Source organism: Phytophthora cinnamomi, assembly GCF_018691715.1.
Source record: "Phytophthora cinnamomi strain GKB4 chromosome Unknown Contig53, whole genome shotgun sequence".
Taxonomy (NCBI): Eukaryota; Oomycota; class Peronosporomycetes; order Peronosporales; family Peronosporaceae; genus Phytophthora; species Phytophthora cinnamomi.
This window is the reverse complement of record NW_027150986.1, coordinates 1450057-1472837: the sequence shown is the minus strand read 5'-3', so window position 1 is coordinate 1472837 and position 22781 is coordinate 1450057. Positions and strand designations below refer to the sequence as shown.

Here is a 22781-nt window from a genome sequence, read left to right as displayed (position 1 = left end):
TTTTACTTCGTAGGAGCCAAACTATGGGGAAAGTATCCAGGTCGCCTGATCTAGCGCCATCAAGTCGGACCATGTGTACCACGGTGCGCCTCACCACTCGAACGGCAACGGCTGCTTCATTCTTCGACCTGGTCCAGCGGCGCGTCACGCTCGCTGACACTCGTCCTGCGCAGCGGAAATGGACGCCTCTGATCTCTTCGCCGTGGCGCACGAAACGCTGACGCGCACGGTGCTGCGGGTCCGTGACGGAGAGCAGCGCGCCGGCGCTGGGCCGACGCCGCTGGGCTCGGACGCCGTCCAGGCCGTGGCGCTGCTGTTCGCCATCACGCTGCTGCCCGTGTTGGTGCGCGTGCGGATCCTCTACACCTTCTGCTGGGTGGGCTTCACGGTGCTGGCGCACGTAACCGAGTCAGAGGCAGCGCTGGGCATGGCCACATCGCTCGGGCTCACCATCATGATGGGCTGGTACTCGTTGCGCGCGCTCGATCGCAGCACGTTCATGGGCATCCTGCAGGGCTGGTTCGGTTTCCTGAGCAAGTACCGCCCCTTCCGGCTGCTGGCCAACTCCGTCGATCTCCTGCTGCACATGGGCGTGCCGCTCACGCTCGCGTTCTGCTACCTGCCGCTCGTGCGCTTCTGGATGACAGCGCCGATCCTGATGTAAGTGAGCTTTTCCGAAGTGGCCATCGACCTTGTGAATTAACGTGGCTGTAATATTCACTCACTGTGTGCGAGCAGTTTCTCTCAGCTGTGGATCAAGCTGGTCGCCGGCGGAAATCTCTGCCTGACAGGCAACGACATCTACCACATCTACCCGCCGCGCCCGAAGGCATTTTGGCTAGCGGTTCGCAAAATCGAACTGATCTACAACGTTACGGTTCCGGCGCTGTGTGTGGTCGCAACCCAAGCAGGAGTTCACGCGTTCGTGGTCAACTGTTTCCTGGAACCGAGCTTGTAAGTGGCCGCCACCGAAGCAGCCATGTAGATAGGGACGCAGGCACTAAAACTGTAATAAAGCACTGTTGCGTTTTTACGAGCGATGTCGCGGCATCACGGTTGCACTGTGTCATCCTCGGTGACGCTGGTGCAATCCTAGGTCAAAAATGCCGCTCTGAGAACTTTACCTGTCGATATCCTAAGTCGTCATACTAATTGCAAGTATGCCTTACGAGATCTGCTTTCTACGACATTCTGACGTTGCAAAACCTGAGGCTGTGGCGAGCAGCTCACTTCGCGACTTTCGACCAAGTGCTCAAGATGGACACGCTGTTGGGATGGGGGACGCTGGGCCACGCTAGCCACGACACCGAGGAGCAGGCCGACAGCCAGGTGGACGCGGCGCTGGCCGTGGCGCTGCTGTTCGGCGTGGTCGTGCTGCCTCCGCTCGTGGGCATCCGAACCATGTACACTAACTGCTGGTTCGTCTTCACCGTGATCGCGCACCTGCTGGCGTCCGAGGCTGCGCTGGGTATCGCCACGTCCATGGGCATCACTATCATGGTGGGCTGGTACTCGCTGCGCGTCTTCGACCGGTACGCCTTCACGGCCATCCTGAACGGCTGGCTCGGGGTCTGGGCCAGCTCGCCTCTGCTCGGCGTCGCGGCTCGCGTGGGGGATATCCTGCTGCACCTGTTGGTGCCGATGATGTTGGTTTCGTGCTACCTACCACTTGTCCGCGTGTGGATGAGCGTTCCAGCTCTAATGTAAGAGTGGAGGTGAGGTTCTGGTGAAGTTGAGGGAGCCATCGGGCTGAGGTTTCTGTGTTTGCTTGTTTGTTGTTCCGTTGTTGGAGATCGTCACGACTGTGGAGCCACTTCGTGGTGGGCGGAGGTGTATTCCCCAAGGCTGACCACATCTACCGCTTTTCTCCGCCACGCTCGCAGCACTTTTGGAATGCGGCGTACAAGATGGAGCTCATGCTGAACCTGCTCGTTCCGCTCTTCTGCGTCCTAGCACACCAGGTAGTAAATTGAAGCGCAATCCCCGCGTGGTTTCCCCAGTTACCGGGTGTCCATTGTTGCGCCTAGTGCTGGGTAGACGTGTCTAATATCATTGTTGAACATTGTTTGGTGTTGCTGCCGGCGCGCGTGTGGCAGAGATCTTTCTGGGTGTACGTCGCGACGGCGATCGCTGGATCTGTTCTGTTTTGCCTCCAGTTGATCCGGTCGCTTTCGCTGCCGAAATTGCGCCGAAATGCCAAAACGATCATGTGTCGCCTGTTGTCCAGTGGTGGTATTCGACCGAATATGGTAAGCAATTGTTTGCGTTTCACCATTTGATGCCATCCGGTCAACAAGAAAGTTAAAACCCTGTTGCTGTGGGCAGGACTTCATTGTCCGAGATGATTCGTTTTGGCTGGACTGGATGAGCGAAGGACTTGTGGCTATTGGAGAGTCTTACGTTGGATGCTTGTGGGCGACGAACTCCGCCCGGACATTGGACGAGGTGGTCGCCAGTCTGCTTACGATCCCAATGGAGGGTAGGCAGGAAATGTACCGGTCTTGGAGCGCACGCTTCGTGGCATTGGCAGCACGTTTATTCAACTATCCACCGTCTTCTATGGGCCTCGTTGTTGGCGCCGTCTCGGAGCAGTTTGATCTGTGCCCCGAGTTTCGACAAGCGTATATGGATCCGTACTTCCACCAAGGCTTTGGCATTTGGACTGGCGGTACGACATCCATCGACGTTGCGCAGATCAACAAGCTTGCAAATCTGGATCAACTTCTGGACATTCGGGTGAGTTTTTGATCACGAGCCTAGCGCTTACATCTTTCGTGCTAACTAATTCATTCATTTTGCTTTAGACTGGTCACACCGTCTTGGACATCAGCATCGGCTCGTGGGGTGGGGTGGGCTGTTACCTCGCCCAGCAGCACTCCGACGCCACAGTTGTATGTGTCCTATCCTCCGTCCAGGAGTTTGCTCGTGCCAAGAAGTTCGCTCGCGAGCTCGAGGTCTTTGACCAAATGGAGTTTGTGGTAGCAGAGTCTCGCGAGAAGCTGCTCACAATTTTGAGTGGCTTCCGTGCCTCTAAGTTTGACCGCATCACGTTGTGCGGTGTGGTGGAGACCGTACCGGACGTTCAACGTACTCGATTCCTACGCACGTTGAAGCGCATCCAAACCGCGAACGGTATAACGCTGCTGGAGTTCAGCGCCTGCACGGCTGCGCACATGACGACCCACGCCTGGACTAACAAGTACGTGCACAGCGCGTACCCTTGTTACGCTATTACCCTACCACTTATGCGTCGACTAGCTAGCGAGACGGGCTTCACGCTTCGAGATACGGTTGGGTACTCGGACCACTACGAGCGCACATTTCTCGAGTGGAACCGGCGATTCCAAGCGCAATGGGGTCAAGACACGCCACCACGTGCAGCTGGCCAGATCACATCGATGGATCAACCAGCTCAAGTCCAACGCATGCCGTCGCTCCCAGAGTCCTTCAAGCGCACGTGGGAGTTCTATCTGCTGCACTCGGCCGCCTGCTACCGTTCCGGTGCACTTCAAGTGTTCCAGATCAGCATGGGCTAAACTGAAACGGATTTTGTAATTAGGAACACAAAGATCTAAATTCATAATTTTCGTATTGAAACGTTAGAAACGCACTTAGAAACGAATATGGAGACCGACGCGGATGGCAGCGGCAGCGGTGAGCGCGAGTGGGAGAAGCACGTGGACGAGGCGTCGGGCTCGGCGTACTACTACAACACGCGCACGGGCGAGTCGTCGTGGGAGGTCCCAGCAAGCTACGCGTCTCCGCAGGCGCGTGGTCCGAGCCAGGACAAGGCCCCCAAGTGGCGCGCGTTCGTGGACGACGAGTCTGGGACCACCTACTACTACGACGAAGTGAGCGGCACCAGTCGATGGGACAAACCGGAGGATTTCGTCCCAGAAGCAGGAGAAGACGCTGAAGAAGAAGAAGGTCACGGGGCCAAGAGCAGCGAGGAGACAGGAGGCAGCAACGGCGGACAGGAAACGCCAACGCAGCAAGAAGAAGAAGAGGATGAGGAGGAGGCGGAGGCTGGACAAGACCAAAACGACCAGGACAACACGCAGCTCCATAGCAAGACTGAGAGCAAACAGAAGGAGGAAGAGGAAGCTAACGGCGACGATTCTACTGCGGCTGGATCCGCTGCGCAGTGGGTGAAATACGTAGACACTGCCAGCAAGAAGCCGTACTACTACAACGCTAGCACAGGGAAGACGCAGTGGGAGGAGCCTGAGAGCTTCGACGAGTCAGCGGCAACGGCAGCACCGCCCGCTGGTGCCCAGGTGTCCGCCGAGTACCAGGCCCATCTGAACCGGATGCGCACGGAACGCCTGACACGAGTGACGCAGCAAGTGCTGGACCCGTCCGGCAACCTCAGCAAATTGAACGCCATTTTGAGCGGGATTGACAGCAGCACCCCTTCTGCTGCGTCTACTGTTGATGGGGATGGCGCTGCTGATGCCCCGCGAACAGCAAAAGCGGAGTGGCAGCAACATGTTGACGCGCAGACGCAGCGATATTACTACCACAATGTTGTAACTGGGGTTACGCAGTGGAACAAGCCGGATGCGCCTATCGTTTCAGGAGTAAGTTGTTTTAGGGATGGAATTTATGCGCCTCACAGTAGTGATGACTCGCTCACACTTTTCTTCGTATTTGTGGTACCGGTATTATCGTTTGTGTAGTTGGCCGATTGGATCCCGCCCGAGGTGTCTGAGCCGGATACGACTGGAGCGAGGCAAAAGATCGTATCGGGTGTGAACTACGTTGCACGTGCGAAATTTAATCGCCTCACGGGCAAGTACGAGCAACTTGGCGGTGACGAGTACTGGCAGAATGCTGGAATCGCACCTGATCGCGCAGGGCGGCAAATGAGTCACTTCTTTGATATGACAGAGCTGGAGAAGAACCGAGAAGAAGCAAGACGCAGAAAGGAACAACTCAAGCGAAGGAACATCGACTGGAAGAAAATAACGGCGGAGAAGAAGGCCAAGAAGCAGAAGCAGAGGAACGAATGGCTTTACACGGATTAACATAGAAAACGTCGTGGATATGAAGTACTGTTTTACCTGGGAGGTGTGTTGTTGTAGATGATGATTTTGTAGTACTTCGCAGAGTTTCCAGAGAACAAGTTCGTGAAGACCAAAACGATTCGAGGCGAGTTCCAACCCCCCACTTTTTTCATTTGTTTGCCAGGCATGTGATGCGTAATTAACTGTAATGGCTCTGCTCCATTGTGCCTGCGTCTTACAAACCAGGGTGCACGCCGAGGAAGCCCGGCGTCGGCTCGCCCTGCACCTCGCCGACGTACAGCGTGAACGTCTGCTTCCACTCCTCCACCGCGGCACGGTCCGCCATGAACTTGGGGAACTCGTCCACGTTTGCCTTGCAGATCTCCCACGGGTGGCTGGAGCCGCTGTTGGGTGTCAGGTCCACGCGCACGTTCTCGGCCACAACGGTCTTCTGCACCTCCTCCGAGATGGCCCAGTTCATGAAGAGCTTGGCGGCCGCCGGGTGCTTGGCCTTGTTCAAGATGGCGATGCGCTGGCCCCACGCCAGGTACTCGTTGCCGCCATCCGTCACGAACGTCACGTTGGGGGTGCCCTCCGAGTAGGTGCCGACGCCAATGACCTTGTCCTTGGCGGTGACGAGATCGCTGGCCGTGTTGGAGCCGCGGCGGAACGTGACGTTCTGGTTGGCCAGGTCCTCGACCCAGTTCCAGCCGTACTTCTCGACGTAGCGCGTGTACAGGAAGAGCACGGCGTCGTCGTCGTTCGGGTAGGTGGATGCGATTTTGCCTGCCCACTGTGGGTCCACGAGGTCGGCCGGGGATCTGGGCGCTGCGAGTCCGTCCAGCGCCGTCTCGTCGTACAGGAAGCTGAAAGTGAACATCATGTAAGCCATATAGGCGCCGCGCTGGTCGCGGAAGCCGTCGTAGACCTGCGAGAAGTTGGCCGGCTTGTACTCGAGCAGCTTGCCCTCCTGCGCCCAACGAGGGAAGTCCTGCAGCGTCTGCAGCGCGACGAGGTCGGGCACGAGCGTGTCAGTTTCCAGCTGGTTGTCGATGCGCACGTCGTGGTACTTGCTGTAGTCGACGATGAGCGTGAAGTTGATCTCCGGGAAGGCCGTGGTGAAGGCCTCGTGCAGCGAGTCCTGCTGCGACTTGAAGTCTCCGCCGTGGTACATGACGAGGTTGCCTCCTTCGGCGACAGCGTCGGCGTAGAGTTCATCGAGAGACTTGGTTTCTTCCTGGACGGCGGCAACGCTGGACGCGAGAAGTGCACAACAGGCGGCGGCAAGGGGCGCGAAGAGCTTCATGGTGCGCTGTGCAGAGGTTTTCTTTGCTGTGGTGGTGTTGCGGTTTGTAGCAAATTGAAGAGTGAGATGGTATCTCCGCGGTTCGCTGTGTGGATACTGTTCGGGCGCAGTTAGTCGTCGCTGTTGGGGCCGCTTGTGTGGCTTTAAGCGCCGCTTGCTCGATCCCCGCGATGAGTGCGCTCTTGGCTGCAGCGTTTCTCTTTTCTTCAGTCGCGTGACGGGAACAGCGGGCTGGGGCTGATAACGTGGCACGGTGTTTGCGTCAGCGTCCGTGCGTCCGAGCGGTTTTGTCCCTGTTTCCGATACGTTCCTATCGAGATTGGAGACAGTTGTTCGCGGGACAGATGCTCGCTCGGGCTCACGTCAGTGAAAATGTCGCATAGGCCGATTGCGATGATCGCAACGCGACCATCCTGGAGTTTGCCCATCAGACGCCCACCGCTACGGGTCTGGTGCTGGACGGGAATCCGTGAAGAAACCTGTTCGAGTTTTGGTTTCGCTGTTCGGGCCCGAACTTGGGGCTGCTGGGATGCTTGGTGGAAAAGTTTTTTGGCAGTAGGGTACCAACTCGCCATTTCAAGGCCGGCACTAAAGAAACTACGCGTGCAATCACGGCGCTCGTGCGTTTGCCGAAGGGCTCAGAAGCTCTCGCTGCAGTAGGTAGTAGCGGTCTCTCTCTTAACTGGGACTGTATCTTATGCAGCTCGAACATCGACAGGTTACTGGGGACTTTACACTGTGGAAACAATACCATGATTCGGACTTTAAAATGTGTCCTTTGTAAAATCTTCATAATCCTTATCGTTGGGATAGGGCGACGATGACAGCCAGGCGAAGCGTAAGCACCAATAACGATAGGCTAAGATTTGTCATACATTTTGTCCGCATGACGAGGTAAAGTCCTCATTGCCTGTCGATTGGGTGCTCGAGCTTGCATAAGATACAGTCCCAGTTAAGACTTCGAACTACTACCTACTGCAGCGAGAGCTTCTGATCCCTTCGGCAAACGCACGAGCGCCGTGATTGCACGCGTAGTTTCTTTAGTGCCGGCCTTGAAATGGCGAGTTGGTACCCTACTGCCAAAAAACTTTTCCACCAAGCATCCCAGCAGCCCCAAGTTCGGGCCCGAACAGCGAAACCAAAACTCGAACAGGTTTCTTCACGGATTCCCGTCCAGCACCAGACCCGTAGCGGTGGGCCAAACTCCAGGATGGTCGCGTTGCGATCATCGCAATCGGCCTATGCGACATTTTCACTGACGTGAGCCCGATTGGCCCGTCGCGAGCATCTGTCCCGCGAACAACTGTCTCCAATCTCGATAGGAACGTATCGGAAACAGGGACAAAACCGCTCGGACGCACGGACGCTGACGCAAACACCGTGCCACGTTATCAGCCCCAGCCCGCTGTTCCCGTCACGCGACTGAAGAAAAGAGAAACGCTGCAGCCAAGAGCGCACTCATCGCGGGGATCGAGCAAGCGGCGCTTAAAGCCACACAAGCGGCCCCAACAGCGACGACTAACTGCGCCCGAACAGTATCCACACAGCGAACCGCGGAGATACCATCTCACTCTTCAATTTGCTACAAACCGCAACACCACCACAGCAAAGAAAACCTTCTGCACAGCGCACCATGAAGCTCTTCGCGCCCCTTGCCGCCGCCTGTTGTGCACTTCTCGCGTCCAGCGTTGCCGCCGTCCAGGAAGAAACCAAGTCTCTCGATGAACTCTACGCCGACGCTGTCGCCGAAGGAGGCAACCTCGTCATGTACCACGGCGGAGACTTCAAGTCGCAGCAGGACTCGCTGCACGAGGCCTTCACCACGGCCTTCCCGGAGATCAACTTCACGCTCATCGTCGACTACAGCAAGTACCACGACGTGCGCATCGACAACCAGCTGGAAACTGACACGCTCGTGCCCGACCTCGTCGCGCTGCAGACGCTGCAGGACTTCCCTCGTTGGGCGCAGGAGGGCAAGCTGCTCGAGTACAAGCCGGCCAACTTCTCGCAGGTCTACGACGGCTTCCGCGACCAGCGCGGCGCCTATATGGCTTACATGATGTTCACTTTCAGCTTCCTGTACGACGAGACGGCGCTGGACGGACTCGCAGCGCCCAGATCCCCGGCCGACCTCGTGGACCCACAGTGGGCAGGCAAAATCGCATCCACCTACCCGAACGACGACGACGCCGTGCTCTTCCTGTACACGCGCTACGTCGAGAAGTACGGCTGGAACTGGGTCGAGGACCTGGCCAACCAGAACGTCACGTTCCGCCGCGGCTCCAACACGGCCAGCGATCTCGTCACCGCCAAGGACAAGGTCATTGGCGTCGGCACCTACTCGGAGGGCACCCCCAACGTGACGTTCGTGACGGATGGCGGCAACGAGTACCTGGCGTGGGGCCAGCGCATCGCCATCTTGAACAAGGCCAAGCACCCGGCGGCCGCCAAGCTCTTCATGAACTGGGCCATCTCGGAGGAGGTGCAGAAGACCGTTGTGGCCGAGAACGTGCGCGTGGACCTGACACCCAACAGCGGCTCCAGCCACCCGTGGGAGATCTGCAAGGCAAACGTGGACGAGTTCCCCAAGTTCATGGCGGACCGTGCCGCGGTGGAGGAGTGGAAGCAGACGTTCACGCTGTACGTCGGCGAGGTGCAGGGCGAGCCGACGCCGGGCTTCCTCGGCGTGCACCCTGGCCTGTAAGACGCAGGCACAATGGAGCAGAGCCATTACAGGGGATGAGTGGGATATAATACATGCTGTACAACGAAAGCGTTGGAGATAAACTGTGATTGCATTTTTAAACAGTATCAGCACCAAGTCACTCTAGGAGCACCCGGCTACGTATTTTAACAACTAACATCGCGTCTTCGGCGTTATGTTACTCTCCCAATGAACTCGCCGCAATGCGCACTCCACTTATCTACAGCCCCGGGTGAACGCCCAGGAAGCCGGGCGTTGCATTACCTTGCACCTCACCGAAGTAGAGAGCGAATGTCTGCTTCAGTGCCTCCACCTGCGTCCGGTTAGCCATGAATGACGGGAAAGCGTCCAAGTTGGCCTCCGGGATCTCCCATGGATGAGCAGACCCAGACGGAGCGATATCCGTGCGCACAGTCTCCATCACGACGGACTCCTGCGCCTCCGCGGACACGATCCAGTTCATGAAGAGCTTGGCAGCCGCAGGGTTCTTCGCCTTGGCCAAGATGGCAAGACGCTGACCCCACGTCAAGTACTCGGTGCCGTTGCCTCCCACGTACACAATGGGAGACGCACCAGCGTAGGTGCCCACGCCGATGACCTTGTCCTGGGCCGTGACCAGATTGTTCGCCACGTGCGAGCCGCGGTTGAAGCTGATGCTCTGGTTGGCCATGGCGGCAGCCCACTCCCAGCCGTGCTGCTTGACGTACAAGTGGTAAACGAACAGCACGGCGTCGTCGTCGTGCGGATACGATGAAGCAATCTTGCCTGCCCACTGAGGGTTCACCAGGTCCAACGGAGACGTAGGTGCGTCCAGGCCACCGAGGTTGCTCGAGTCGTAGATGTAGCTGAATGAGTTCACACCATACGCTAGCCAGGCACCGTTCTCGTCCTTGAGGCCGTCGTAAATCTTGGAGAAGTTGGCCGGCTTGTACTCAAGCAGGTCACCCGCTTTTGCCCAGCGAGGGAAATTCTGCACGGTCTGGAGAGCCGTGATGTCCGGCACGAGCGTGTCGGTCTCCAGCTGGTTGTCGATACGCACATCGTGGTACTTGCTGTAGTCGACGACCATGGTGACATTAACGCCAGGGAACGCTTCCTCGAATGCAGCCTTCAGCGAGTCCTGCTGGTTTGCCAGGTCACCACCGTGGTAAAAAATGAGCTTGCCACCTTCGGCGATGGTATCGGCGTAAAGTTCTTCGAGTGTCTTGGTTTCTTCTTCGACAGCGAAGGCGGCTCCAGCGAGGAGAGCGAATGCCGCAGTGATCGGAGCGAATAACTTCATTTTGCGTTAGTTTTGACTTGGAAACGGGGATGGATTGAGGTCTTCGTCGGTAAAATAGGAAATGAATTGTGTCTTTGGGGGATCCAAGCTCGCACCACCACCGTACGGCTGCCATCTCTCCAGTTGCGTCCTTCCACCACCGCGAATCATTGAGCCAGCGATGCCGAGTACTTTTCCGATCTGCAGATGGCTCTCGCAAACTTGCGATACCCCACACAACTGCTACCATATAGGAGGGATGATCTGAAATCGGTGCTTGCGAGGCCCGAGCAAGTGACGTGACCCCCTCTTCTCCTTTTCGCGAGACCTGACCGATGTACAGGGTCTGCCTGCATCAATTATCCGCTGAGTGGTGCATGTGTACAGCACACTGTACTCCCATGAGTGCGATATTGGCGCGGCGGTGGAGTGAAAGGCGGTGGAATCAACGACTGTATTTTCGCGTGACTATCATATTTGATTTGCATGGCTCACGCAAACACAACTAAGTACTGGCAACACCACGTCATATTTTTTCTGGAGAAGATCAACTGGACCACGCACTTTCATCCTGCGCCTCACAGACCAGGGTGCAGTCCAAGGGCACCCGGGCTCGGCTTACCCTGCACCTCTCCGAAGTACAGAGCGAAGGTCTGCTTCCACTGCTCCACCTTCGCGCGGTCCTCCATGAACACCGGGAAGGCAGCCATGTTGGCTTCCGGGATGTTCCAGGGCTTTTGTGTGCTGATGTCGGTGCGCACACTCGAGAAGACCACAGTCGTCTGGGCTTCCTCGGACACAGCCCAGTTCATGAAAAGCTTGGCGGCAGCAGGATGCTTGGCCTTCGTTAAGATTCCGACACGCTGCCCCCAGCTGAGGTATTCTGTGCCGTTGCCACCCACGAACTCGATCGGGGCACTGCCACCGCTAGTTCCAACTCCAATCACCTTTTCCCCCGAGCTCACTAGCTCACCAGCGACGTTGGAACCACGGTTGAAATCAACGTTCTGCTGGGCAAGGTTAGCCACCCAGTCCCAACCGTACTTCTCCACGTAGCGCGTGTACAAGAACAGCACGGCATCGTCGTCGTGCGGGTAGGAGGACGCAATCTTACCAGCCCACTTCCGGTCAATGAGATCCGTCGGAGTGGCAGGCGCCGCAAAACCGTCGAGTGCGCTCGAGTTGTAGATGTAGCCGAAGGTGTAGATCGTGTAGGCCAGCCAGGCGCCATCCTTGTTTTTCAACGAGTTGTGGATCTTGGAGAAGTTGGCCGGCTTGTAGGGAAGCAGCTCTCCAGCTTTGGCCCAACGCGTGAAATCTTGCAACGTTTGGAGAGCGACCACGTCGGGGACAAGCGTATCGGTCTCCAGTTGATTATCGATGCGGACGTCATGGTATTTGCTGTAGTCGACGACGACGGTAAAGTTGATTTTGGGAAAGCGCTGCGCAAAAGCTGCGCGCAATCGGTCTTGCTGCGTAGGAGTATCGCCACCGTGGTAGAGGACAAGGTTGCCCCCTTCGGACACCACATCAGCGTAGAGTTCGTCGATGGTCTTGGATTCCTCCGCCGACTTGGCTGTGACGGCGGACGAGAAGAGTGCGAATGCTACCAGAAGTGGGGCAAAAAATTGCATTTCTGCTAGTTCAGCGGCGAGCGTTGTGAAGCTTGAGGCAGTGGAAGGAAGTTTGGAAATGACCGCCTGGTCAAGCCGACAAGGCGAATGACTCGCGGGACCTCAGTACCGAGCAGTGTTGGACATGACTCGTACAGCAAACCAATCATACCGTCATTTCTTGGTGACGGTGCAAGCAAAAGTAGGTAAACCCTTTTGGCTAAGAGCAAACATTGCAAGATTCAGCATGTACTCAAGTTGTGGCGCTAACATTGGTGATCACCCCAACAAGTATCACGCGGTAGAAAGTAAACCGCGCTTAGCTGATCAACAGGAATCCAGTTTTACACGACCTACATGTACATCATCATGCACATGTACCATATGTGCCATCAACTTGATGCAGCCCCCCCCCCCCCCCCCCCCTTGAATCTCGACGGCTTACGCAATATTCTGGCCAAAATACGGGAGCCTTACCGCAAACCGCACCATGTACGTACACCTTCATGGGCGTGCTGTCGGCGTTGCAATGTGATACAGTAGAAGTACACAACGGGTAACCAGTTCGGCTGGTCTTGACGAGCAATCCCGCAACATACTGTTGTCAAATCTTTGGCCACCTACGCCTGGTGAATTTCGCAAGCTGTACCCCAGCTGGCATTCACCATCGCAGTCGTATTCCTACCGTGTGTACATCCGGAGATTTGATGCAACGATTCGACATTCACAGTGTGAAGCTCGACGCGTTGGGCCAAAGTAGACTCGTTCAACCGAGATCACCAGAGAGTTGACGATGAATGTTGGTTGAAAAAGACTTCGGCAGCATTGCAGCTTGGTGCAGTGTCTTTTGAAGGATAGGATTGCCCGGGGTGATACAGTAGAAGTTATGCGTTCGCTAAAAGCAACTTGCAATGCGTGACTGCAACCACTCACTGGCTCACGTAATCGGCTGTTAGAGTCAACAATGGTGTCAAGGAGAACCTTCACGGATTGGCGTCTGGTCTCGTTGAGACGTTGAGATTGATGCAGAATCGTGGCGCCAGAAAGCCAGCATACACCACAGACAGTACTCGATCACTGACCTACTGTCCATGTGCATGTACCACCGAGTAAAATGCCTTTCAAACAATTATTGTTGTACTACAACAGTTGGGAATCCAACAGGGCACAGGGCGCAGATTTTCCTTCATCCTGGCCTGTGGTTTCACAACATGGCAGATTGGATAACCATGGAACAATCCCGCCGGGTATTATTTACCTGTAGTCTCACAGGTCCCACCCGAATGTGTGTGTGTGAGGGGGAGGGGTATCTGCACTGCTTGGGAGACCAGCGCCATCCTGTTTGTCGTTATTCCTCTTTGCGCGCTTGAGCCGGTCGGGTTGTAATGTGCGGTGTCAAGGCCACGGACGTGGCTGTCGAGTGAACATTGGGCAGAGATAGATAGCCCGGTGTGAACGTGGCAGACTTCACCCAACAATCCTCATTCTTAAATTCCCCGCCTCGCATCAAGGCGTTCCTGACTCGTCGCCGCGAGAGCAGTCAGCCATGAAGTTCTTTGCCTCACTGCTTGCGGCGCTCGCTCTACTTTCGTCTGGCGTTGTCGCGAAATCCAACTTCGGCGAGGAGACGAAGACCATCGACCAACTGTACGCGGACGCTGTCGCTGAAGGTGGCAATCTTGTCTTGTACCATGGAGGTGATACCCCTACATCGCAAAATACTCTTCACGACGCCTTTGTGGAACGCTTCCCGAAGATGAATTTCACCGCTGTCGTCGACTACAGCAAGTACCATGATGTGCGCATCGACAACCAGCTCGAGACCGACACGCTGGTGCCTGACGTTGTAGCACTGCAGACTCTGCAGGACTTCACTCGATGGGCAAAGACTGGTGTTCTGCTTCCTTACAAGCCTGCCAACTTCTCCAAGATCCACAACTCGTTGAAGGATAAGAATGGCGCGTGGTTGGGGTACTCGATCTATCAGTTTAGTTTCGTCTACAACACGACTGCTCTGAACGGCTTGGCGCCGCCCGCCACTCCGGCCGATCTGGTGGACCCCAAGTATGCAGGCAAGATCGCCTCCTCCTACCCGAACGACGACGACGCCGTGCTCTTCCTGTTCACCCGCTACGTGGAGAAGTATGGCTGGGACTGGGTGTCTCAATTTGCTCAGCAGAACGCCAGCTTTAACCGCGGCACGAACGTTGCCCGCGACCTTGTGACCTCTGGAGAAAAGCCCATTGGAGTGGGTTGCAGTGTGCGCGGCAACTCGCTGACGCTCGTCACCAATGGCACTGAGTACCTCAGCTGGGGCCAACGTATGGGAATTTTGTCCAAGGCGAAGCACCCAACTGCCGCTAAGCTGTTCATGAACTGGATCATCTCCGAGGAAGCACAGACTACGTTGGTGTCCAGCAGCCCGCGTACCGACATCAACACCAACAAGCCCTGGGACATCCCGGAAGCCAACATGGCCGCCTTCCCCAAGTTCATGGAGGACCGCGCCACGGCGGAGGAGTGGCGTCAGAAGTTCTCGCTGTACATCGGCGAGGTGCAGGGCAAGCCGTCACCTGGTTGGCTCGGCCTTCACCCGGGTCAGCAGTAAAGAGGTGCTAGCGGACTCGTTGTCTAAAAGCACGGCGCAGGCGTACGAAGTACAAAATTTGTACTTGTTGATTCAACATTTAATGATGAAGTCTGCCGTTTCTTTTAGATTGATTTCAGAATTACTGTATTTACTATAATAGTGCCCCCATGGGGCACTCCGTTAGTACCCCCTGCTAGGATGGGGTATTATTAAAGGGGGTACTATTAAAGGGATGGGGCACTATAGTAGTCAAGTGAGAGCCGTGTTGATTTAGTAAGAGTCCTAAAAGCTGCATGTGCTTACTTAGAGATCAGCCTCCGATGATGTCGATGAACGAGTCGCCATCTTCAGACTCGCTGCTGTTTTCAGCTTCCACAACTACATCGCCGTTGGTAGATGATGCAGCCGCGCGATGTCAGCCATCAAAGACACATTAGCCTCTCCGTAAATGGAGTGCGTGGTCAGACAGAGTTGATTATCCGCTCCGAGGAAACAACGACGGAAGCTTGTGATGATGGTCTCGCTGGACACAGCCTTCCAAGCATGGGCCAGACAGCTTCGAACCACATTGTTTCCCGCGTTGCCACATCGAGTGTACTGAAAGTTGCCACTCATTTTCCACTCGTCAATGTTTGTCATCCTTGGAGGCTTGAAGTACGCGTAGTTTGTAATCCCTCTTCCATGGTGAACTTGCGCTTCATTGTCACGACTCACATTTGACAATGAGAGAGATCGAACCAAACCGGCGAGACCTTGTTTTAAGTGCCAAAGTTGATTTTTGCTTACGATGTCTACGATCATCTGATAATTCTGATAATTCTGATAATTTGAATCAGAGGGGGGTACTAGTATGGGATGGGGCACTATTATTGTAAATACAGTACCACATCAATTAACATTTAGAAATAACTATACTAACGTTATTAACAACTATTATTAAATAATAGTAGTTATTAGGGGGGTCAGAATTAGCAAATGGTGCAAAAAATATGACCACTTGAGCGCCCATGAAATGACCAAATCATGTTCAAAATGTCACTATGATATGATATGACCGGTCATTTTCTATCTGACAATCACTCTTCACAAGCCCGAAACTTCGACGTGCGTCTCCCACCGCAAGGCAGAGGGCAGGCGTCCTTCTTCCACGCGTTGGCGACGGCGGGCGCCGAGTCCAGCGAGGACTTCGGCGATACGGCGGACGAGGCCGCCACGCCCGGCGGGCTCAACGAGCAGGTGCACCGCGCGCTGCAGGGCAACGGCAGCTACGGACTCATGGCGGACCAACTGGACGCCATCTTCAAGCGCCTGTCGGGCACGGACACGGCCCCGCGCGCAGCTAAACGGTGTCAATGAACTAACTCGTGCGGCTGTGTTCGTTGAAGGCACGAGCTGCTGAGGTCTAGGCCGATGGCAGCTTGGTCATGAACTGTTTGCTGCAGGCCGTAGACGCGAGCAAGCTAGCACCTCTGCAAGCCACGCTTTGCCGCTCCGCATCTGGGGAGGCGCACAAAGTGGAGAGGAGGCGGATGCCTGGATCCAGCGACGCGGGCAAAATGCTGGCTCATGCAGGAGACCGGCGTGCTATCCACCACCTTCAAGCCGTCTACTAACGCAAAGATAGCACAGCTATCGAACGGCAGCAATTAATCCCCGAAATGCATTATGTAGGGCACCAGCAGTAGATCGTGAACAGGCATTAAAACACATGTAGCAACATTTATTTTGTCTAACACGACTCGTGTTACACGAGTGGCGGGCTACATCAACGCCCGTACTTGCTGCACGTGGGCGAGAGGTAACTTGCCGTGGCTGCCTTGGCCTTCCGAGTGTGCGCTGCGCGGGGAAATTCAAGACTGAGGGGAAACTTTCTGCCAAAAAGCTAATTCTGACCCCCTATTAATAATACTGTTTACTATTAACCCTTTCGTGACCCTCTTACCTAAACTATACTATACAAAATATAGTTATTTTCATGTAAAAGGGCGCAATAAGCGCCCTTTTAGTAAATCACTGTACTTTGGCAACTGGACGATGTCTAGAACAATCCTAACGGAGCTGTGATATAGACAGCCAGAGTTCTAATAGGGCGCTCTCTGCGCCCTTTAAGAAATTGACTGTACTCTCAGAGGTGTTTATTGATTGGTTTGATTTTTTCATTATCGTGCGACTAGCAAAACTATTTAGGTACCACGTACCAGCGTCGATATTTTACGGGGTAAGATACTACCTCCGTTCGGAAATAGATAACCATTTGTTTTTTTTTTGCGCCGCGCTCCGCCTCGTTCATTTTCCAGATTATAAAATTGTGAGTGCTGGAGATCTAGAGTTGACACTAAGCGAGGCACAGTCCAGAGAGGCGCAGGCGTTCTTGCTCCGCCGCACTACATACACAAAAATGGATCTAAGATCTCACTACTACTAGAACTACATACTTGAGGGGCACTTGATTTGGCTTCGGGTGCTACGAGGATCCCACCTGCTGCGATAGATAGCAGGGAGGCGCTCGCATTGGCGAGAGATGTTGCATCGCATGGCAATGACGTTGGAAGACTGTCCGCTCGCATCAGTTTGTTCTTATGCAAATGTTCGAGCCGGTAATCATTTCCACCATTAGAGTTCATGATATGCTCCATGGGCGCTGGCAGCGTGAAGCGCGAATCCTCCGTCCAAGCGTCGCTCTCAGCCTTCGCCTCACGCTCATCGTCAGCAACCGAGCCCTCCATCGTCGTCGGATCCCGCATCGCTTCCAGTACACGACGCGCACCAAGTCGAGCGTTGGGCACGTAGCCCATGTACATGCAAGACCCGGGGGGAATCGGTCCGGGCACGAAAGGCGGGCGCTCCTCGTCCACCCAGGAGAACTCCAGCGGCAGCCTCAGGTTCAGCTCCATCGTCTCCGTCGAATCCATCGAATCCGGCGTTCCGCAGCAGCGTCAGCGCGTGGCGTCGGCGAGGTGGGGGACGAGAGTCGTCCGGGCGGTTGGCAGGGGCAGCGGGGCAGCGGGGCAGCGGTCCATCTTGCACTCTTTCATGACTTGACCACAGCTGCTACTCGATCTCCCATCGAGTTGATTCCACGCTTCCAATGCGCTCGACAACTTGACGGCCGACGTGGAAGTGCGTTGCAACCCGGACGATCTCCCCACGTGTAAGCACGCCTCCTAGGCTGCGAAGCAGTAGAGTTTCCCAGACGGCCTGGCGTTCACTATCCGTAATCTCCATCAGCCGCCAACTTTCGAATTGAATCCAGAAACCAGTAGACCTCCAAATCAGAATTTGACAACTACGCGGTGAGCTGTGCAATCAGGGAAAACGAAGGTGCGACATTTTAGGGTATTCATCTCTCGGCCGAGAGCTGACCAAGGGATCGATATTGAAAGAGCTGAGAAGATATGATCAGTCGTTCACTTGGTCGTCTCCTTCATGCGTGCACGAATCGCGTGAATTCTCTCTGCTTTTCACTCTGTCGCTGCATGTCATTCTTCAAAATCCCATCTCGCCACCGATCATCATGGCTCGCTCCACTCCCAGCACCCGATCCTCGCTTTCTTCAGCCCGCTCTGGCCCGACTTCGAGCTCTGTTCGTCCCGAGGAAGCCTCGGAAGAGAGGCGCAATGCTCGTCGGGGTTTCTTACAGCTCCAGGAGCGGAGAGTTTTCGCGCGAGCAAGCGCGCGCGTCATCACTTCGATCCATTGCCTGATAGTGACGAAGATGAAGACGCGGACCACGCCATTTTGAACAACTTCCAGGCGCTTGGGTACCGGGTACTAAGTTTTACCGTCACTTTCACTGCACCAAAATCACGATCTGCCCATTTAATCAGAATCCGATCGTCCAACTCGGAATCTTTCGTATTGTGCTAGCCGTAGTGGAATAAATGGAGTAGCTGAGCTCGTGTCATCGTAATGGTACTCTCGATCAGTAGCAGGCGGAAAAGGGAACAAAGGTTGTGCTTGGGCAACTAGGCCCTACCGTGCAGGGTAGGCAGCTTCTGACCTCGAGGTCTAGTGTGTGGCGGCCAGTAAGCGGGGAAAAGCGCGGGAGATTCAGAATTCAAACCCGATCGGTATAGAAGGGGAATTATGTTGAGTAGGCTGAAATATGATAGGAAACGGTTATCTATTTCCGAACGGAGGTAGTAATTATCTTCTTTTGTAGCTGGTTCCCGTCGCTGCGCTCGTGCTTGACCCTTCGGTAACACCTTCGCGAACACTCTCGAGTCCGAGTTGTCCGTCGTCATTGCGCTTGCGGTCGTAGACACCAGTCGCCGTACGGGTTTCCTTCAGGCACTTTTCCATGTACATGACAGCACTCCATCAGTGATGACAGCACAGCGAGTAATAAGCGTAGGAGAATTCAGAGACGAACAGCAACAACGAGAAACATACCTGAACGTATCACTACTTCTTTTCCACACGCGAGACACTCACGAGGTGGTACAGCAAAGACTCTGCCGCGCGATCGATCTTCGCACGCGGAACACGCGCCGGTGATCCCTTCCATGGATAGCAAACTGCAGCTTAGACACGACGAAAATCTAATGGACTTCATACTGGCGGAGAATATGCGAAGATTCGTCAACCGCCGGGTGCTGAGAAGGAGACTCTTCCCCGGTTGAACTCTGGTCCTGGTGCAGGGACATACTAAGACAGCCGTTAGCCTTACCCCCAGCAGCATGTTGTTACCTTGTGGACGCTCCATATGCTGCTTTAGGCGGACCACGGCGCGGCAGATCGTTCGACTCTCATTCACCCCTCGCTCAACGAGCTTTGCAACAGTGTATCTTCATGATGCCAGTTGGTGGGCCTTTAGGTTATAGGACACAGCCTCGTTCTGCTTCGTAGTACTCTCGTATCCTGTCGGTCCAGATGTACGGTTTTGAGTGAGTCATTTAGCAAGGATTTTTGTATTTACAAACTCAATCCCCTCTCTAATTGATAAAAAGATGAATGTTACATTATAAGATGTTACCTTGAAAAAAACATATAAATCCGGGTGTGCAATACCACAAATTCTAAGGCAAGGCGGCAAGGCACAACACACCGAGGAAATGCCTGGCAAGCGGCGGCACGAAGACGTGTCCCTCTCGGATCGGAAGCGTCAGCGATTGACCCGGGCGGGTGCCGCAACGATATCGGCTAATATCGAGGGGTCAAGTTCCCGCTGTGGTGTTATTCAGTTCAAGGAAGCCTGGGCGTTACTGCGCAAGAATGGTTGGACGAAAAAAAACCCTCCAAGTCGTAGTCTAGATGGTCGCTATCGCTATATCAAACCGGGCGGTGACGCGACCGACACCGTAGGCGTCGATTTTTTAACTGGCGAAGAAGCGGTGGTACGATACGTTTGTGCTCTGCTCGACGGGCAACCTACAGCTTCTGGTACGTGTGGTGTTGCATTATGTAGTACGGCTGTGCGTGCGCGGTGTTTTTAAGTGCGATATTGACAATAGAATGGATGTCTGTGTATCTGACTAGCTGGTAGGAGGGCTGGCAGTGAAGGCGGAGGCGGCAGTGCCGCTGATAGTGGCCTTCAAGGCCGTGATCGAGGCCTCGACCGAGCGCAAGGTGGTGGTCGGGGTCACGGCCGAGGACAGCAGGTGGAGCAGGGCGTTGGGCTCGTCGGCCCGACCCGCGTGACGAGTAGCGAGGGAAACACTGCTATGGCTACTTCAGGTACGCGTGGTGCTGCTGTACATGCGCGGTGTTTTTGAGTACGATATTGACAATAGAATGGATGTCTGTGTATTTGGGTAGGTGCTACGAGAGTGTGGGTTGAAAATGTGGGTAGTTCAAGTATTGAACTTTGTGGTGGTGGATATGGTCATAGTGGACCTGGCGCGGCAGGCAATATGAATGACACAATCGACGGTGTGTTCGGGATGGGATTTGACACTGCACATCCAATCACCTCAGCTAGCTCAGGTGAAGCTGAAAGGAGACACATCAACTGCTCGACTCAGGAGGGCACTGCTGGTAACAAAACACCGCCGGTGCTATTACAAGATGTGTATCTCGATCAGTTAGTAGCGTTTACACCTGAAAAGGAAGTTTGGATGAAAGCGAAGGTGTACAAGACGATCGGATCTGCTTATATAATTGGTCGTGTGTGCCGTCGGCCGAAAAAAGGGAAGTTTGCGTCACTTTTTCAAGTACGGTGGTTGGACTCGCAATTTCAGTCGTCTGTCGAGCACCTTGGGGTGGGATTAATTCAGAGCGGAATTGAGAATTATCGAGCTTTGGTGAGACTAAAGAACAACCCGGCGTGGAAGCGGTTGGTCCAGCCGGATGAGCTTGACGTCGACGATCCTTTGAATTTGGAAACAGCAGAAATTTGTGAGGAGTATGAATTTGAGGCTGATCCTGCTAGCAGCTTGCAAGAGGTGGAAGCAATCAGGAATATGCGTTTCGATCCAGAGGGACAGATCGACGGTCCGCAAAATCTCTTCGAGCACCATGACGGATCCACAGTAACCTTCGTGCGCCCGGAATTCAGGCATTTATTCGAGCATTCTGCTAGCTCCGCTTTTTTCGCCTATCTACCTTTGTATTTTTGGCGTCAAGTGTTGTACCAGACGAACGAATATGTCATTGTAAAGGGCATTCAAATTACACAGCCGTTTACACTACGGGAGCTGATGGTATTTCTCGGTATATTTTACTGGGGGGCCCAGCCTGAACACTTGATATTCGGTGGAAGAACGACGGCGCTAGATGGCATTATGAGTCTCAATAGATTCAAACTGCTGCGAAGATGTCTGAGTTTTAACGCTAGCCCCACGACTTTGGACATTGACGCGGCAGCACGAATCCGCCCACTACCGAATATGCTCAAAGTGACGGGCAATAAGTACGTAGTCGTTGGACGTGATGTTGCGCTGGATGAGGCAAGTGTGGCGTGTCGCTCGCGTCAAGGACGGCATCTCGTCGTGTTTAACCCCATGAAGCCAACAGGAAAATACCACTTTCGGCTATACGTTGTTTGCTGTTCGTCTACGTGGATTGCCCTCAATTTCCGACTGCACTGCAATAGAAGCGGTATTGCGGACCGCCTCGGCGGAGATGTAAGCGCCCAAGAAGCCAAGGATTGGCACAAGAGCTTGGAAGCGTGTCGAAGATTAGGCAACTTGTTCTGGAAGTTGTTCGGCCTCTTTTTGGAAGTAACCGCGTCGTGAATATGGATAACTATTACACATCTGTACAGCTCCTGCAAGAACTTCATCTGAAAGGTCTGTACGGCCGAGGAACAATTCGCGCCAACAGCAAGCATTTTCCTGGACATACGATTCTCGACAAAGACCTCGATAGTTGTGTGCGCGGAGATCTTCGGCAGGCTGTTTCAACTGAGCACAACATGGTTGCGGTTTCGTGGTGCGACGGAAACATTGTCAACATGGTTTCGAATGCTGATGCGCCCACCGTGTCATCTGTAACGCGTATGGTTGGCAATAAGGATGTTGAGTTCCCAGCCCCAACTTGTGTTCCACGATACAACAAAAATATGCAGGGCGTAGACCGGTTGGACCAGCTAAGAGGGCGGTTTTCAATCTCGGATGGGCACTCATTCAAGCGCTGGCACAAGAAGCTGGCATTAGCGCTGATAGATATTGCCCGAGCAAATGCGTATTCGACTAGAAGACTCGTAAGTCGTGATTCGAAAACCCGGGACTCACATCGATCATTCATCACAGAACTTGTCGGTGAGCTTATCAATGGAAAGTGGGCTGAAGCTCCTAGCGAGGGGCGTATGTTGTACACGAACGGAGAGTCGCGCGCGGAGGATCCGGATGGGGAAGCCTTTACAGGAACAGTCCGGTCAGATCGTAATGAAGGCACCCCCGTAATACCGTGCGCGTCCATTGCATCGAAGCAGATCCATGCCAAACAAAATCGTAAGAAGCGCCGCTGTATCGTGTGTCGTTGGGAGGGTCGTTACCCCACTGAAGTGACAACCTACTGCTTGACGCATGATGTCTGTTTGTGTCGAATTGTTCATGCACAAGCAGGATCCCCGTGGATATGCCCGGAGACGACATGTACTTGCTGGGAAAAATATCACCGCTATTACTGGGAAAAGAATTTGTTCTCACACAAGGGCAACATTAACCGTGGGTCAGAACTTTCGGAGCTGCGCCTAGAGGCTACTGCAAACATTACGAGCGTCAGTGTGCCCGATACATCTGAAGTGGAGCACAGGTGAGGCATCATTGTAATGTACGATAACGTCATCTCTATTGCGTGGATATTGCAGCGCTTAGAGCTTGTAGCAAACTACATGTCTGACAAAACCATACGTAACAT

The 22781-nt window shown here is 54.4% G+C and overlaps 8 protein-coding genes across 8 annotated transcripts; 5 read left to right on the top strand and 3 right to left on the bottom strand.

The window, feature by feature from the left end:
- Positions 1–178: 178 nt before the first annotated feature.
- IUM83_00400 (WW domain-binding protein 4) lies at positions 179–958 on the top strand (the record flags this gene model as incomplete). The annotated part of the gene is made up of 2 exons (XM_067924165.1): positions 179–660; positions 739–958. The coding sequence occupies 2 exons, from the start codon at positions 179–181 to the stop codon at positions 956–958; spliced, it is 702 nt and encodes a 233-aa protein (XP_067789374.1).
- Positions 959–1257: 299 nt separating this feature from the next.
- Positions 1258–3536, top strand: IUM83_00399 (WW domain-binding protein 4; the record flags this gene model as incomplete). Its single annotated transcript, XM_067924164.1, has 5 exons — positions 1258–1703; positions 1793–1961; positions 2097–2249; positions 2326–2736; positions 2805–3536. The coding sequence occupies 5 exons, from the start codon at positions 1258–1260 to the stop codon at positions 3534–3536; spliced, it is 1911 nt and encodes a 636-aa protein (XP_067789320.1).
- An 87-nt stretch (positions 3537–3623) lies between these two features.
- Positions 3624–5027, top strand: IUM83_00398 (WW domain-binding protein 4; the record flags this gene model as incomplete). Its single annotated transcript, XM_067924163.1, has 2 exons — positions 3624–4580; positions 4680–5027. 2 exons carry the CDS (start codon positions 3624–3626, stop codon positions 5025–5027), a joined length of 1305 nt encoding a protein of 434 aa, XP_067789292.1.
- A 214-nt stretch (positions 5028–5241) lies between these two features.
- Positions 5242–6312, bottom strand: IUM83_00397 (ATP-binding Cassette (ABC) Superfamily; the record flags this gene model as incomplete). The annotated part of the gene is made up of 1 exon (XM_067924162.1): positions 5242–6312. One exon carries the CDS (start codon positions 6310–6312, stop codon positions 5242–5244), a length of 1071 nt encoding a protein of 356 aa, XP_067789083.1.
- A 1633-nt stretch (positions 6313–7945) lies between these two features.
- On the top strand, positions 7946–9016 carry IUM83_00396 (ATP-binding Cassette (ABC) Superfamily; the record flags this gene model as incomplete). The annotated part of the gene is made up of 1 exon (XM_067924161.1): positions 7946–9016. One exon carries the CDS (start codon positions 7946–7948, stop codon positions 9014–9016), a length of 1071 nt encoding a protein of 356 aa, XP_067789280.1.
- Positions 9017–9236: 220 nt separating this feature from the next.
- IUM83_00395 (Avr4-associated TDF-like protein) lies at positions 9237–10298 on the bottom strand (the record flags this gene model as incomplete). Its single annotated transcript, XM_067924160.1, has 1 exon — positions 9237–10298. One exon carries the CDS (start codon positions 10296–10298, stop codon positions 9237–9239), a length of 1062 nt encoding a protein of 353 aa, XP_067789085.1.
- Positions 10299–10855: 557 nt separating this feature from the next.
- On the bottom strand, positions 10856–11911 carry IUM83_00394 (ABC Superfamily; the record flags this gene model as incomplete). Its single annotated transcript, XM_067924159.1, has 1 exon — positions 10856–11911. The coding sequence occupies one exon, from the start codon at positions 11909–11911 to the stop codon at positions 10856–10858; it is 1056 nt and encodes a 351-aa protein (XP_067789084.1).
- Positions 11912–13436: 1525 nt separating this feature from the next.
- Positions 13437–15836, top strand: IUM83_00393 (ABC Superfamily; the record flags this gene model as incomplete). Its single annotated transcript, XM_067924158.1, has 2 exons — positions 13437–14466; positions 15571–15836. The coding sequence occupies 2 exons, from the start codon at positions 13437–13439 to the stop codon at positions 15834–15836; spliced, it is 1296 nt and encodes a 431-aa protein (XP_067789290.1).
- Between the last annotated feature and the right edge of the window lie 6945 nt (positions 15837–22781).